Below are 17,085 nucleotides of genomic sequence, written 5' to 3'. Positions count from 1 at the left end.
GGTTCAGTTGTTGATAGCTGTGAGTTTGTTGTCATTTTACTGTTCATATTTTTGATCATCTTCTTTTCCTTAGATAAGTCCCTTTAACATTTCATATAATAAGGGCTTGGTGATGATGAACTGCTTTAACTTGACTTTATGTGGGAAGCACTTTATCTACCGTTCTATTCTAAATGGTAACTTTGCTGGACAGAGTCATCTTGGATGTAGGTTCTTGCCTTTCATCACTTTGAATACTTCTTTCCAGGCCCTTCTTGCCCTTAAGGTTTCTTCTGAGAAATCAGCTGATAGTCTTATGGGAACTCCTTTGTAGATAACTGTCTCCTTTCCTCTTGCTGCTTTTAAGATTATCTTTATCTTTAATCTCGGGTAATGTAATTATGATGTGCCTAGGTATTTCCTCCTTGGGTCCAACTTCTTTGGGTCTCTCTAACTTCCTGGACTTCCTGGAAATCCCTTTCCTTTGCCAGATTGGGGAAGTTCTCCTTCATTATTTGTTCAAATAAGTTTTCAACTTATTGTTCTTGTTCTTCTCCTTCTGGCACCCCTATGATTTGAATGTTGGAACATTTAAAGTTGTCCTGGAGCTTTGTGCAGTGACAGTATTGTAGCCAATGAGGTTTATCTGAGGCGCAATTATTGCTAATTAAAGTTGTCCTGGAGATTCCTAAGCCTCTCCTCATTTTTTTTTCATTCTTCTTTCTTCATTCTGTTCTGGCTGAATATTTATTTCTTCCTTCTGCTCCAAATTATTGATTTGAGTCCTAGTTTCCTTCCCTCACTGTTGTTTCCCTGTACATTTTCCTTTATTTCACTTTGCATAGCCTTCACTTCTTCCTCCATTTTTCACCCATACTCAACCATTTCTGTGAGCATCCTGATTACCAGTGTTTTGAACTCTGCATTGGATAGGTTGGCTATCTCTTCATTGCTATTTTTGGAGCTTTGACCTGTTCTTTCTTTTGGGCCATATTTTTTATTGTCTCTGTGCCTGTTATACAGTAAGGTGCAGAGCCTTAGGTATTCACCAGGGTGGGGCAACTCATGTCACTGCCTTGTGGTACTTTATGTGGGGGAGGAGTCTGAGAAGAAACAGTGCCACTTGCTCAGCTCTTGCCCCACTTTCAGTCACTTCCCCTGCTATCCACAAGTACATTGAGCCCTTCTGATGTTGATTCCAGAGTGGGGACAGGGTTTGTGTAAGTTCTAGGACCCTGTGGGTCTCTCCAGTGAGCTCTCCTGTGAGGCTGGGAGTTTCTCCTGTAGCCACAAACCCCACAGGTATTTACAATCAGAGGTTTTGATGATTTATTTCCCTGTGCTGGAACCCTGGGTTGTGTGGTCTGTCTCACTCCCCAGTTGTTTCACCTGGATTATACTCTTGTAAATGTGGGACCACCAGTCCGCCAGCCACTGCCTTGCTGTGAGCCCTTCTCTGCCCCTCCTACTAGTCTGGATGAGTGTTTCTTCTTTAACTCCTTGGTTGTTGGATTTCCATACAGTTTGTTTTTCTGGTAGTTCTTGCTATTTTTGTTTTTAAATTTGTCGTTGTTCTTCTTTTGGTTGTGTGAGGAGGCAAAGTGTATCTACCTACACCTCCATCTTGGCTGAAAGTCAGCCTGGCTATTGTCTTTTGATGCGGAAGCTAGCAAATACTCATGTCCTTTTTTGTCATCACTAAAGCCATTTTCTCAAAGTGTCAATATATTACCCAGGCTGGGGGTGTTTTTTTGTTTATTAAATAAACACCAGTGTCCACTGAGTCCCAGAGGATGAGAGGCTGACTGGATAGAGAGCCACTCTGTTTCACTCTGCATCTCATATAAATTGGGAACCGTCACCTACAGATGCATTTGAGTGTAAATTCCCTGGAGCAGCAATTTTCAACTTTTTCATCTCATGGCACACATAAACTAATTACAAGAATTCTCCAGCACATAAAAAATATAAATATTTTTGCTGATCTGACAAAAAATAGATATAATTTTAATTCACAAAGATGGCTATTGTTGTATTGGTTGTTGTCATTTTTTAAATTTGACAATCTAAGGGAAAAGAGGTCAGAGCCCCTGACTATATAGTCAGGCATTGCATGTTTTTAAAATTCTTGAGGCACACTGGTTGAAAATTGCTGCCTTGGAGAGGAAATGTTGTCTTTCTGATTCTCTGAGAACTAACCACGCAATATGTGCTCAGTAAAAATGTGTTTGAGTGAATAAATGGGTCCAAGGATAGGTGTGGTGTCACCCCGATGAGGTCTGGGGAATCTATTTTTTTCACTCCTGGGACCTCCCCTTTTTGGCTACATTTAAAAGATGTTCTTTATTACTTTTAGCTTCTTGAGATCGCTTTTCTAACCAGTCACTTTATAGGTAGATCCTGTTCCATTTTCTCCACACTCTGATTTGATTCAACCATAAGCCATAACTCTGTCAGTTCTTTAGAGTGGCACTTTGAGGCACTTCTGAGCCTCCAGGTCTTTTTCTATAGCCCTTGGCAGGTGGTGTGTTCTGATTCTCCAGTTTGTCCAGCACATACATACTGCCTCAGGTCTGCACAGGGTCTGTGTGTTGGCGGTACTCACATCCTGTGTTAGAGGTTCTGCAGGCTCTTCAGGTGAGGCATAGCTCTTCCTGGATACCAGTCCTGTCCTCCCCTTCACTGAGACTCACACGGTTCTTGCCCCTGGCTGAGCACTCTCTGGTGATTTCTAACTGAACTTAAACATGGGGCCAGAGCTGTGGCTCCTACTTCAAGTAATCACGTCTCACTTTGTTGGATGTGGTTGGTATGTCTGGTATTAAAGTCCTTTCAGTGTCCTTTTAGTCCCCAAGTTTTAATAATTTCCAGGCTTGATAAAGCCTTTTTTAAGTTAATGAACTTATGAGGTTATCCACACTTCCCCCCTGCCCTGCTTGCTCTACTCAGTCCCTAACATCAATTTCTCTTAATATTTGCCATTTGATTGTAGTTTGAGCTCTATGACATTTCTCAGGCTTTCTGGCAGTACAGGTGAGATGTTATCCTTGGTTCATATGTAGGAACATTATTTCAACCTCAGCAGCACCTGAATTTTATAATTTAAGTCCAAACATGGGACTCCATTGAGGTTCATGGTTGTGTAGAGTTCAAAATTTAATAAATGTTTACTTCTTAGATTATATCAACTTAGAATTCCAGCAACACTTCTCATTTTCTCTTTGTATTTCTTCTAAAATTTTCACTTCACATCACCAATTATCTCCTTGATTGAACCCCCAGCCACATAGCTCCCCCAGATCTCATCAATGAAAATACTTCCACCTTCCATCTCTCTCCTGCATTTTCATCCAGTCCATTGAGTTAACTCTTCTTCCTGAGGCAAACGTCCCCTTCCTCTTTCGATTTTCTGTTTCTTTGCTTCCTGATTCCCAGGTTCTTAATTAGGATCCAGAAACAGCTTACCCAAATAAATAAAAGTTCTATATCATACACTGGTAGTTCCCAGATTGTATAAACGCCCACTCAGCTTTCACAGGAAAAACCAATCCTTTCCCTGAGAGTTGCAAGGACTCAAAGCAATACAACTCTTAAGCTTCTCTGAATTTCCATTTCAACCTAAAATCTCTCCATAACCCTGCTATGCATGGTGGGGAGACTGATATCTGCTATTTTTTCCTGGTCTGAAATGAAGATTCTGCTCCCACAGCTATGCTGTATTGGCCAAGGAACTGAGAGGAGGGACAGAGTGAAATTACACATGAGCCACCATCATAATGAGGAAGAAAGGTTTATTTTTTTCACAGGGTTGTCAGGCACAGACACTGCCAATCATTGTCAGGTGCAGGGGATCAGGGAATGTGAGAACTTGGACGTCCGACTGGAAGATCGTCTGGAGAGAGTGGAAATAACTATCCCTGGAACATTGCAGCTCAGCCTGCGAAGATTAGAATGGGTTGTCTAGGAAAGGCTATGTCTGGCTGGGGCTTTTCCTTGGCTTTTAGATTCTTGTTTCCTCTGAAATCACTTGTCTCAGCATTGGAGTCCAGGTCATCAGCAGCCCCCAGAGCTGTGGCCACAGCCGGAGTCCCCATTGTCACAGGAGTCAGAGCTCTGGAGCCGGCATCGGTGGGACCTGCGGCGGTGCCTGTGGTGGCTCAGGCAGCAGCCGCCCTCGGAGTTGGGGCCACAGCCACCCCCGGAGCTAAGAGCACAGCCAGAGGGGGCGGGGGGTGGGCACTGTGCTGGGCTCTTTGGGGGGCACTTGGGGGAGGGGCATTTGGGAGGGGGCTGGCACTGCTGCTGGTTCTGCTGGCAGGACATCTTGGCAGGAGGTGAGGGAACCTGGACAAAACAAAAGCACCTTGTCAGTACAGAACCCACAGTTCAGTGTCTTCTGGCTCTTGGTTTTCTGGACCCTTCATTTCTGAAACCAGCTGCTTCCTGAGCCAAGGCTGCAGGAAGGAGAGGGCCATTGGTATGGGGTTAGTTTGATCAAGCAAGATGCCTCCCACTGTGCTCTCCACCCAGCACCTATGTTGCCAATCTAACTGGGCATCCATCAGCAGAGATTCCCTCCTGGCCCTCACTTCCCATATTGCTTCCCTCTCTCGGCCCAATCTTTGGGATTTCAATGAAAATTCCAGACCCCTCAGGTTCCCTCTCCTCTGCTATGACCCTCATGTTCCTCTGTAGCATTTCAGCTAGAGTCCCATGTCCTGCTGAGTACTCACCAGATGCAGAGGAGGCAGGAGAAGGCTTGTCCTGGGGAGGCTGTGGATAGGGAGCCCAGGGCAGGAGCCCTTTTATCCTGTGCTGGGTTTGTGACACATGGCCTGAGCATGCTGCTGCTTTCACAACCAGGGGAGATGGCAACACCACGTACTTCCTAATGGCCTGCCTCCAGTGTCTTCCTGGGCCAGAACCTAAAGTTCTAATAGGATGGGACCCAGGATGTCCTTGGACTGCCAAATACTTAACATTCAAGCCTGTTTTGGACCTGCCACTGCACCTTTATTCATTCATTCACTTCCATGCTTTGACACAGGCTCTTTTACTTCACTCAGCAGTAATAACACAGACATACATTTGACACGTTTCTTCCCTGGAGTACCTCCCAGCCTGAATGGGCCATCACTTAGGCAAGGGAATATGATGGACCTGATGAAAGAGGTACTAAAATAGAAGTGTTTACAAAGACCTCAGGCTTAAGAGTCCAGCTTTGGAAGTCACTGCCCCATTGCACTGCAGGTCCCAAAGGGAGATGGAGCCTCCAGATGTTCTCTGGGAAGTGACAGCCGGACAAGGTCATTATCTTGTGGGAATGTGATGTGGCCTGAAGGATGGAGGTTTGAAGCCAGTTCCTGTGTAAGACAGAAAAATTCCTACGTGGACCTCATGGTCCCTCCATGGCAGCATGGGGAGCAGCAGAAGTATTAGAGTGGAGAAGGGTCTTACAACTCTAGCTGTGGCAGGATTAACAATTGATATTATTAAGAAGAAGGAGGAAGAAGCCTATGAGGAGAAGGAGTACTAAGATGGGGAGAAAAAGGTCTTTTCATTGTGCCTCCATGTGTCCATTTCTCCCTGACTGTGGCCTATGTCCTATTGGTTTTAACGCAGTAGAACCTGACAGAAGGAAAAGATTCATGTGCTTGGAAAAGTTAAGAAAAAGTTGTGCAAATAATGATAATGAACCATCTTGCAAACATGGTTAATAATTGTGAAGCTGACGATGGCAGACATGGTTTGTTTGCCTCATTTGACCTCATAATAGCTAAGACCTCATAATGGCTGAGTTATGCTATTTATGTAAACCAAATGCTATTTTCCCATTTTCTTCCATTGTGATATGACAGATATGTCCCTCATCAAATTTTATCTCAAATAATGATAATACAAAGTAGTACTTTATATTTATCATAAAAAGATCATCAGGACTTTAACATTCATGTGTTTAGATTTAATTAAATAAAATTAAATAAAATTTCATTAGAGCTAATGTTTCTGATGTGCTACAAGCCTAAAGGACTGGTTATCTGTTTCAAGTACTAAATTAATAGTAAAGGCCACAGTTTCATTTTTCTTTCCAAACTACAATTTACTCATTTCGAATCAGTGATTCCAAAAGTTCTTTCAAGTTCTGCGTGGGAACACGAGTGGTCCTGGACAGAGAATGGAGCGTCTGATGGGCGGCAGGGGAAAGCCAGGCAGGTTTCCAGTCCTCTCTGCTTAAAAATAAGACCATAGTTTCCCTCTGAGTGTTATCTTTAGTTTCAGTCTAACTACTGCGCTCATTTTAGGCCAGCCCAGGTGATCTTTTCTCTGTGTTACTCCAGATTCCTCAGGATGTCAGGGCTACTAAAACATCCTTAAAGGGCCCACACTTGGAGTCACTTCATGCCCGGGGCCATGGGTTCAAGTGTCTTCTTCTGTCATCTCAGGCTCATGGTGGACTCTTCTGAGAAGGACAGGGAGGGCTATGACCTGGGGGAGCTTGGTGAGGGAGGTGTGGGGTGAAGGCAGTAAGCAGCCATTCACTCACTCCGGTGATTGTTTCAGAATATGCCCAAATACATGGTAAGGCTGAAGAGGAACCAGAAGTGGGGGAAGCCACCTATTTGCCAGGTGATGCCTAAGGCAGGGGAAGCCTGAGTGAAAGGGTGCCCTCAGGGAAATCTGGGAGCCCTGCTGTCTGTACTCGGGCCCTCCTCCAGGACCCTTGCTAGAGACATAACTCCATGGCTTTTCTCCTCAGCCCAAAGTTTGATCTGAGCCTCTCTTCTTTCTAGTTGCCATCACCAGTCCTATCTCCTGGAATACTCTCACTAAGTCATTCCCATGATTCTTCATCTGAGAAGCACATTCTGAGTCCCAGCTAGGGCCAGCGAGTATTCTGCTCAGCTTGGATTTCAGCAGTGAAGGAGAAGCATGTTCTCTGCCTTCAGTGATCTTACAACCTAGCAGAGAGGATAAACACCAACCAAGTATTTACCTTTGGGATGACTGAGCCCTAAGGCAAAAAGATAAGCGTAATAGGGGCTGATGTTGTCTCAGAGTTCAAACCTAGGTTTTCCAGAAATAAGTACAGGGGCCATTTTTAATCCCAGTAATGTATAATTTTCAGTGTTCTGGGGCTACACTTTGGGTGTAATGCAAGCCCTTGGTCAGTGTGGCTCAAACTATTTCAGAACCAGCCAGCAGAAGTGCCTCCCACACCCAGCCCTGAGTCCCTGTCTCCATTTCCTGATGTTCCCATTCTTCTCCTTCTTGAAGTGGAGCGCCTTCATCCCACACCTCCTCACCAAACCTCCCCCAGGTCACAGCCCTCCCTGTCCTTCTAAGAAAAGTCCACCGTGAGCCTGAGATGACAGAAGATACTTGAACCCATGGCCCAGGGCATGTAGTGACTCCAAATGTGGGCCCTTTAAGGATGTTTTAGTAGCCTTGACATCCTGAGGAATTTGGAAAAACACAAGGAGAAGAATTTCACCTGGCTGGCCTAAAATGAGGATAGTATGACCAATAACACAGATGTTAACTCTGGAACAGGAATTGCTTTATCTGTCATCCAGCTACATGGGGAGTCTTCTGAGCAAGACATATCAGTAATAAATGAGCAAACAAATAAATAAGGACCTGCCCTTCTCCTTTGTGACTTATGACTGACGCTGTGAAAAGCAGAAGATGAGATGAGCAAGCCTGAAAACAGTGTGTTCAGAAGATATTTATTCCTGGAGTTTGTCATTTAGTGTCTTATTATTGGATATCATGTGCATAGATTTAGATGAACAAATCTTTCCTTTGTAATAAATGCTTATCATTGGTCCATGCATGGCCCTCTTAATTTATTGATCTGCTTATCTATCTATCTATCTATCATCTATCTAATGTCATCGTCATCCTATTATTTATTTAGTTAATTAATTTTTTAAAAATATATTTTATTGATTATACTATTACAGTTTTCCCATTTTTTTCTCCTCTTTATTCCTCTCCGCCTGCACCACCCCTCCCATCAGCATTCCCCCCCACCTTAGTTCATGTCTGTGGGTCATACATATAAAATCTTTGGCTTCTCCATTTCCTATACCATTCTTATCTTCTCCCCATCTATTTTGGACCTTCCAATTACGTTTCCTATTTCCCTGTACCTTTCCCCTCCATTCTTCCCCTTCCCCTCCCCACTGATAACCCTCCATGTGATCTCCATGTGATTTCTGTAATTCTGTTTCTGTTCTAGGTGTTTGCTTAGTTTGTTTTTGGTTTTGTTTTTTTTTCTAGATTGGGTTGTTGATAGTTGTGCATTTGTTGTCATTTTACTGTTCATATTTTTGATCATCTTCTTTTCCTTAGATAAGTCCCTTTAATGTTTCATGTAATAAGGGCTTGGTGATAATGAACTCCTTTAACATGACCTTATCTGGGAAGCACTTTATCTGCCCTTCCATTCTAAATGATAGCTTTGCTGGATAGAATAATCTTGAATGTAGGTCCTTGCCTTTCATGACTTTGAATACTTCTTTCCAGCCCCTTCTTACCTGTAAGGTTTCTTTTGAGAAATCAGCTGATAGTCAATGGGAACGCCTTTGTAGGTAACTGTCTCCTTTTCTCTTGCTGCTTGTAAGACTCTCTTTTGATATTTAATCTTGGGGAATGTAATTATGATGTGCCTTGGTGTGTGCTTCCTTGGATCCAACTTCTTTGGGGCTCTTTGAGCTTCCTGGACTTTCTGGAAGTCTATTTCCTTTGCCAGATTAGGGAACTTCTCCATTATTTTTCCAAATAAGTTTTCAACTTATTGCTCTTGTTCTTCTCCTTCTGGTGCCTCTATAATATTTGGATATTGGAACATTTAAAGTTGTCCCAGAGGTTCCTAAGCCTCTTTTCATTTTTTTTAAATTCTTGTTTCTTTATTCTGTTCTGGTTGAATGTTTATTTCTTCCTTTTACTCCAAATTGTTGATTTGAGCTCCAGTTTCCTTCCCTTCGCTGTTGGTTCCCTGTATATTTTCCTTTATTTCACTTTGCACAGCCTTCACTTCTTCCTCTATTTTGTGCCCATACTCAACCATTTCTGTGAGCATCCTGATTACTAGTGTTTTGAACTCTGCATTGGATAGATTGGCTATTTCTTCATTGCTTAGTTCTATTTTCGTAGCTTTGACCTGTTCTTTCATTTGGGCCATAGTTTTGTTTTGTTTTGTTTTTTTTCTCTCTGCCCCTTTTAGTAATAAGGGGCAGAGCCTTAGGTATTCACCAGGGTGGGGCAACCTATGTCACTGTGTTGTGCCACTGTATGTAGGGGAGGGGTCCAAAAAGGAACAATGCTGTTTGCTCATCTCTCCTTTGGCTTTCAGGCACTTCTCCTGCTTTCTACAAGCAAATTGGGCCCTTCTGGTGCTATTTATCAGGTGTGTGGGCTTGTGTACACTCTAGGACCCTGTGGGTCTCTCCAACAAACTCTCCTGTGAGGCTGGGAGTTTCTCCTGCCACTGCAATTCCCAGGTTTTTACAGTGAGAGGTTTTGAGGCTTTATTTCCCTGTGGTGAGACCTTGGGTTACATGGTCTGTCTCACTCCCTTGTTGTTCCTCCTGATTTATCTGTGCACGAAGGTGGGACTGACTGGTCTGCCAGCCTCCATCTCGCCTACCTGATCATCCAGCTGCCACCTTGCCTTGAGTCCTCTCCACCCTGGCTTCCAGTCTCTGCCCCTCCTCCTGGTCTGAATGAATGTTTCTTCTTTAACTCCTTAGTTTTTGGACTTCCATACTATTCAATTTTCTGGCAGTTCTGGTTATTTTTTACTTTTAAATTTGTTGCTGTCCTTCTTTTGACTGTGTGAGGAGGCAAAGTATATGTACCTACACCTCCATCTTGGCTGGTAGTCTCCTCCAGCTATTATTTAAATAACAAACAAAAATCCACTGCACAAGTGAGGATGAGAACTTTGACAGTAACTTGTATGTACCTACTTAGTTTTCAAGGGAAATCTAAGCCCCTACTTGCCTCTGCTGATGTAACCACCATCCTCAATCTTGTATTTATCACTGTTTGCTTCCTTTTGATACATTTTTATCACATTTTCTACATTTATTCCTAAAAAGTACTATTTTATTCTATTTTCTTTTTTTTTAATTTTTATTGTTATTCAATTACAGTTGTCTGCCTTTTCTCCCCATCTATTTTATTGTATTTTTGAGTCAGATTTCCTGAGGTACATTTTACAAGCAGAAAATAATCACCCACTTAAACTATAAAATTCTGTGAGTTTTGACTAACATAAACCCTTGTGTAAACAGCACTGCAGTGAAGATAAAGAGCAATTCCATCCATCCAATATATATTCTTATGGCCCTATGTAGCCAGCCCTTCCCCACACCACACCTGGGCAACCACTGATCCATTTTTGTTCCTTATAATTTTGCCTTTTACAGAAGGTCACATAATTGGAATCATATACTATGTAGCATTTAAAGGCTGACTTTTTTTCCACGCAGAATGATACACTTGACATTTATTCTGTCATTTCATATATTAGTAGTTTATTCCTTCTTTATTGCTAAATAGCACTCCATTCCGTGGATGTATCATGTGTTTTATCCGTTCATCTGTTGAAGGACTGTCAATAGGTGATGGGCTGTTTCCAGTTCAGGGCAATTATGAATAAAGCCACTTGTTACCACTGACTTACAGGTGTTTCTGTGAACGTGAATTTTATTTCTCTTGGTAAAATACCTAAGAACAGGGTTTCTAGGGCAAATGGTGTATGTTTCATTTTTTAAGAAGCTGGCAAACTTTTCCAAAGTGGTTGTACAATTTTCCATTCCTGCCAGCTACAACTGAGGATCTAGTTGCTACATGATCTTGATTGTACTTGGCATTGTCAATTATTACTATTGTTACTATTCATTTTATCCATTCTAATGCATACAATGTGGTGTCTCATGTTGTTTCCAACTTGCATTTCCCTAATGACTAATGATGTCGAGTGTCTTTTCATGTGCCTGCTTGCCATCCAATGTCTTTGTTGAAATGTCTGTTCAAATATTTTGTCCATTTTTAATGTTTTTCTATTTTCTTATTATTTATTTTTAGCATTTTTATATATTATAGACATAAGTAATTCATCAAATAAGTGTTTTGAAAATATTTTCTCTAAGACTATGAATCTTCTTTGCATTTTTAACAGTGCCTTTTGAAAAGTGAAAATTTTTAATTTTGATGAAGTCCAATTTATTAAGGGTTTTTTTGAAATAGTTTCTTTTTTGTCATATCTAAAAACTTTTGCATAACCCAAAATCACAAAGATATTTTTTCTAATATTTTATTCTAAAAGTTTTATAGTTTTATGTTTTACATTTAGAACCATTTTATATATTGAGTTAACTTTTGTATGTAGATATCAGATACAATTCATTTTTACACATAAAGATGTTCAATTGTTTCAGCATCCTCTCTTGAAATAACTGTCCTTCCTCCATTCAATTTTTGTTTAAAATAAATTAGTCATATATCCTGGGCCTATAGTGGACTCCATGTTCTTTTCCATAGATCTATCCTTGCCTTGCTCCCAGTTTTAGGAGGAAGCCAATTGTTCTCTCTATCAGGTGCAATATTAGCTGTAGAGTTTTTGTAAATGCCCTTTATCACGTTGAGGATGTTTTCTTTTATTTCACATTCTGAGAGTTTTTATGCTGAACTGATACTGGATTTTTTTCAAATGATTTTTCTGCCTCTATTTAGATGATCATATGTTTTCCCCCCTTTAGTTGAATTCCCTTTGGTGAATTCAGTGTTGTCTTAACCATTTCTATACTCTTCTTAGAATTGCTGTCTGGATTTTTCTTTTTTTGCATTTACAAAAACACATAATTTTACATATTGAATGTCTTATATAATGTGTGACCTAAATATAAGCTGTTTTTTCCCAGTGTGTGCATACAGGATGAGATCACAATAAATACATTTGCCCAAATCACAGTAGCTGAAAATGACCATCCAAATAGTCACAAACTATCTCTGTTCAATTTGTTGGATTCTCCAAAGGGAAGTGCCACATGGTTGTGAAGGCCAGTCTGACAGTACTTGTCACCACACTGTCTACCCAGCTTCTCCTGTCCTCATCCAGCTCACGTCCTTAATGTCCTGGTTTACAACTGGTGTCCCAGTGCGATTTCCCAGTAGTATCCTGGTTTGGATGATAACAGAGAGCGAAGAGACGGGAGTGGTGCTAACATCACACGTGGGGCCACTTAGAAGGTCCAGCCTGACCTTGATGTGTGACTGGGAGAAGGACATCACCCACTGTCCTCTTCCAGAGTCCTCGTTTTCCTATTGGCAGGTCTTCCTCCTCTGTCATTAATTCCAAAGTTCCTATATTTAACACACTTCAAATGACCATTAGCTGTGGGCCGGGCACCATGCTCAGCACTGGGGATACATTTGTAAAGGAGACAATAGCCTGTCCTCATAGGGCTGACAGTCTAGCACAGAAGAATCACAAATGGTGAATTATAACCATGGAGTATGTTAAAGAGAAACTGCAGGTTCTGTGGTGCATGTAAGAAACTAATTCATGGGTTCAGATTTGCAAAAATGAATAGTTTTCCTCTGTGACTTATAGTTCAATAGAAGCCAGTACTTTGTACTTTTTGGTCCAAATCGGTACCTTCCTGAGTCATTAGGCAACAACAGCTGAAGAATAACATACATCTCAGTGGTTGGGTAAGTTTCAAAGTTGTGGGCAGCTCTCAGAAGGGAGACTTCCCTGCCTTCCCTGAAATGCAGTGACTTCTGCCTGGCTTCCTCCAGGTTCTGTCCGAGGTTCCTTGTCGCAGTAACCCCTGCTTTAGTCCTGGAGTTGTTGCTTGCTGATTTTCTGCCCACCTCAGCAAAAAGCATCCTCTTTACAACCTGTCCCATTCTCACAGAGCAGCTGCTCCTTCAAGACAGAAGCACAGGTGGGAGGCCACGGCCCATCCCTCCTCCTGGACCAGGAGGTGAGCTCCCTGAGGGTCAGTGCTGGGAGCAGCCTGTTCTCAGGAGCCTGGCACCCTGTAGTGCAGAGATATCAGAGGGAACACAGTTCATTTCTGATGCCTCTTCTTTAAAATGCATTCAGAGAAGCTAAATGTCAATTCATCAATAATAAGAAATGAAGCAAACACAAAACTGTCCTTCCTCATCTCAGGGACAGAACTGTGTGAAGCCACCTTCCAGAACAGGAGGCTCAGCTTCTCTCAGAGAAAGGGAGTGAGGGAGCATGGAAATATCACCCAGTCTCTTATTTTGAGGATGTCTGTTGCTGGCTTTTCATCCATGTATTAATTTCCCTCTTAGATGGTGTCTAGCATTTCTGGAATGTAAATACCTCCTTACAACCACTGAAAACATTCCATATGGATTCAGGCTCTAACTTGGGTTGGTTGATAATTTTTCTTGGTACTAGAATTTCAATTCAAGCCCAACCCTGGAACCATAGCACCTAAATATCCTCAACTCCTAAAGAGAGCCCCAGGGGAGTCTCAGATTGCCTCTGTGCATATTAGGAAATTGTAGAAGAAACCGTGCTATTATCATCATCATATGGGGGTAGGAAGCTAGGAATTTATGAAAACTGTCAGAGCAGAGGATGGTTTTCCTAATGGGATAGAGGTAGTGGGGAGAGGAGGCTTCTTAAACCCCTCTGAGCAGGGTGCTTGACCCACAGCTATTGTTCGTTTAGTTAAATGTAGGGTTTGGGGAATTAATGACTGAGTAAGAAGAAATTTGGGAGGAAGCTGGCAATAGGAAGACCAGGTCTGTGGGAGAGGACAAACCCGAAAGACAGGCCTGACCTTCTGAAGGGCCCCATGGGTGATGGTTTCACCACTTCCATCTCCTCTCTATATTATCATCCAAACCAGGACCCTATTGAGTAATGGCATTGGGAAGCCAGCTGTAAACTAGAACATTCTAGGTATCCCAGGAGGGACAGTACCCCTATTTTTGTGGCATTTTCTAAGCTTGCCCCATCCAGCAAAGCTGATGAAAACAGAAATGAGTTTCTCTTGATTCTTTCTCCCTTCACTCTCATCACAGAGTCCACATGGAAAATATTTTCTCCTTCCATCACTCATAATTTCCCCTTTCCAATCCAGCATCTAGTTGGGGGGTTCTCACGACATGAGGAAAGTGGCTGCCACAGCTGAAAGGAGACTGAGACAGAAGGTGTGGCCTGGGACTGGTAGGGGTGAAGAGCCTCTTCTGAAGACAAGAGAATGTCAGCAAGGGTGCAATTCCTTCCTGCACTCTATGCACCACCTCCTCCTGAGCTAACTCCTAAAGGCGCAATATGAGTCCTCCATAGGGTCTCACTCATGGGGTCCCTATGCTTCAATGGGGTTGCATTATAGAGTGAAGTGAGAAAAACAAAATTGTCTAAAGGCAGGAAGCCAGTCCTATAGGTTTTAATGGTCATTAAAGAGTAAAACACATATCCTATAAAAAAAGACTTCATTCAAAATCATTTAATTAACAGTGTGTGCTCCTTTACAACCTGCTTTTTACCAGTTAGCAAAAGGCCATGAACACTTTTCTTCATAACAAGATACATGAGATCTGTCCCGAAAAAGTCCAGCCATTTCTAACATAATGAAAATGATTCGTGCAACCGATGTATTCTGGCAGCCATGAAGAGTGGACTGGAATGTGCATGCATCAAGGATGACAACTTCATTATACTAGTCAGAGGGTGTGGTAGATGCCACTGAGCAAGCATGTGTACTGTGTGGTCGTCAAATTCAAAATGACTGAGCGAATAGAGCAACAAATCTGTATCTGATTTTGCATTAAGCTTGAATGTTCCTCCACATAAACTATTAGGATGATTCAGAAGGCCGCAGCTATGGGCAACCAGGGATTGGCAGGTCCATCATGACAACGTGCCCACTCATGCATCATGTATCATGCAGTTTTTTTGGCGAAGCATCAAATCACCCAGGTGACTCAGTCCCCCTACAGCCCAGATTTGGTGCCTGGCAACTTCTGGCTTTTCCCAAGACTAAAATCATCTTTGAAAGGAAAGAGATTTCAGACTGTTGATGAGATTCAGGAAAATTTGAGGGGGCAGCTGATGGTGATTGGAAGAACTGTGTTAGGTCCCAAGGTGCCTACTTTGAAGGGGAATGAGGCATCATTGTCCTATGTACAATATTTCTTGTATCTTGTATCTTCTTCAGTAAATGTCTATTTTTCATATTTCACGTCAGGATACCTTCTGGACAGGTCTCATAAATCCATAATATAATGTTATTACAATAGCAAGAGTTACTTAGATTATAGATGGATTATTAAACTTTGTAGTTCTAATTATATTTATATTTTTGACTATAGCTAAATATTATGATAGATTCAACTGTGCAATAGTCTTAGATAAATTCACTAAAAAAAATACACATTTTCAACTCTGGTCAATGTTCTTATTTGTCCATCAACACCTAGTTGGATCTGTTCCCTTCATGCCTGAAACTCCATGCTGCTCCCTGGGTGCCATGAGGTCATCTGAGGGCTCCCTCCATAAGATAAGGCCCTGTATCAGTCATGATCCCTTGCCCACATCTCATTCCCAGGAGTGCAGGAGGTTAGAGTGGATTACATCTGAGGGCCATGGTCACTGGGGCAGCCTGGAGATGTTGTATACATTAAATTACTCTTATTGCTTGGAATTACTTTATGATTTATTCATTTGTCCTTGGGATCTGTCTCGATAGAATGCAAGAACAGAATTCTTTCATAGCCATCCCTGCTCCCAGAAAAGTACCTGCGACAGGCTGAACCAAGGCAGATGAGAGAAGGGAGGGAGGGAGGAAGGAAGGAAGGGAGGAAGGGAGGAAGGGAGGAAGGGAGGAAGGGGTGAGTGCCAGATTCCCCAGAAACCCCAGAGGGAGTTACATGGACAGTCATTATGCTTCTTCCTTGAACCTCATTAATTGGACATTATGCAAGTGCTCAGGATAAAGGCTGGAAGCCTAGTCCTGGGGGTGTGCCAGGCTGTTACCTCCCACTGGTTGTGAAAGCAGCAGCAGGCTCAGGCCATGTGTCACAAACCCAGCACAGGATAAAAGGGTAGGAAGCTGCCCTGGGCTTCTCATCCACAGTCTCCTCAGAAAAATCCTTCTCCTACCTCTTCTGCATCTGGTGAGTGTCTGGAAGGGTACAGAACCTCAGCTGGGGGTGTTAGAGAGACAGGCTCAGATCTGAATGGTGTCAGCAGAAGAGGCCCATAGTGGGCAGCAGTGGAGGGAGGGTGATGGTAAGGAAGGAGCCACTCAAGCACCTGTCAGGGGCTGTCCACCCCAAAAGCCACAGGTCCTCAGGATTCTTTCCCACTCTTGTTCTGAGAATGCTGTCAGGGGTGCACATGGGTCCATCTGACATTTTTGAGGATGCTTTATCCAAATGCTTGTGTCCCCTCCATGCTACCAATTTTCCCCCATAGAGCTTGGTTTAGAAAGTAGCTTGGTCATGGAAGATAGTATTTGATAAAACCTGTGGGGAGGAGACATTGAAATTTCTGAAGCTTCTGTGACCAAAATGTGTCTTTTATTTGTTCCAGATCAAATTTCTGTAGAGATGTCCTGTCAGCAGAACCAGCAGCAGTGCCAGCCCCCTCCCAAATGCCCCTCCCCCAAGTGCCCCCCAAAGAGCCCAGTGCAGTGCTCACCCCCCACCCCCCACCCCTCTGGCTGTGCTCTTAGCTCCGGGGGTGGCTGTGGCCCCAACTCTGAGGGCGGCTGCTGCCTGAGCCACCACAGGCACCGCCGCAGGTCCCACCGATGCCGGCTCCAGAGCTCTGACTCCTGTGACAATGGGGACTCCGGCTGTGGCCACAGCTCTGGGGGCTGCTGATGACCTGGACTCTGATGCTGAGACAAGTGATTTGCCACAGCTGGACACAGCATTTCCTGGATACCCCCGGCTAATTGTTCCAAGCTGATTACCTAAAATATTCTTGGGGGAGGAGTGAGCACTCCCCAGAGGATGCTACACATGTATTTTCCAAGCCTGTGGGCTCCCCCTCATCTCCACTTCTCTGTGTTATTACCTGTGTCTGACTATGTAGAA

At 43.0% G+C, this 17,085-nt stretch overlaps 1 protein-coding gene and 1 pseudogene across 1 annotated transcript; one reads left to right on the top strand and one right to left on the bottom strand.

Annotated features, from left to right (window-relative positions):
* Positions 1-585: 585 nt before the first annotated feature.
* Positions 586-652, top strand: LOC112318402 (U4 spliceosomal RNA; annotated as a pseudogene).
* Positions 653-3,753: 3,101 nt separating this feature from the next.
* LOC112316054 (late cornified envelope protein 3D-like) lies at positions 3,754-4,302 on the bottom strand. Its single transcript, XM_024572759.4, has one exon. It carries the CDS (start codon positions 4,300-4,302, stop codon positions 4,033-4,035), a length of 270 nt encoding a protein of 89 aa, XP_024428527.1. The 3' UTR covers positions 3,754-4,032.
* Between the last annotated feature and the right edge of the window lie 12,783 nt (positions 4,303-17,085).

Source organism: Desmodus rotundus, chromosome 12 (genome assembly GCF_022682495.2).
Source record: "Desmodus rotundus isolate HL8 chromosome 12, HLdesRot8A.1, whole genome shotgun sequence".
NCBI lineage: Eukaryota > Metazoa > Chordata > Mammalia > Chiroptera > Phyllostomidae > Desmodus > Desmodus rotundus.
This window is presented reverse-complemented; position numbering and strand designations above follow the sequence as displayed.

Bases quoted from the DNA above. Each gene is read 5' to 3' on its own strand.
- LOC112316054 (XM_024572759.4), bottom strand. From the start codon at position 4,302: ATGTCCTGCCAGCAGAACCAGCAGCAGTGCCAGCCCCCTCCCAAATGC.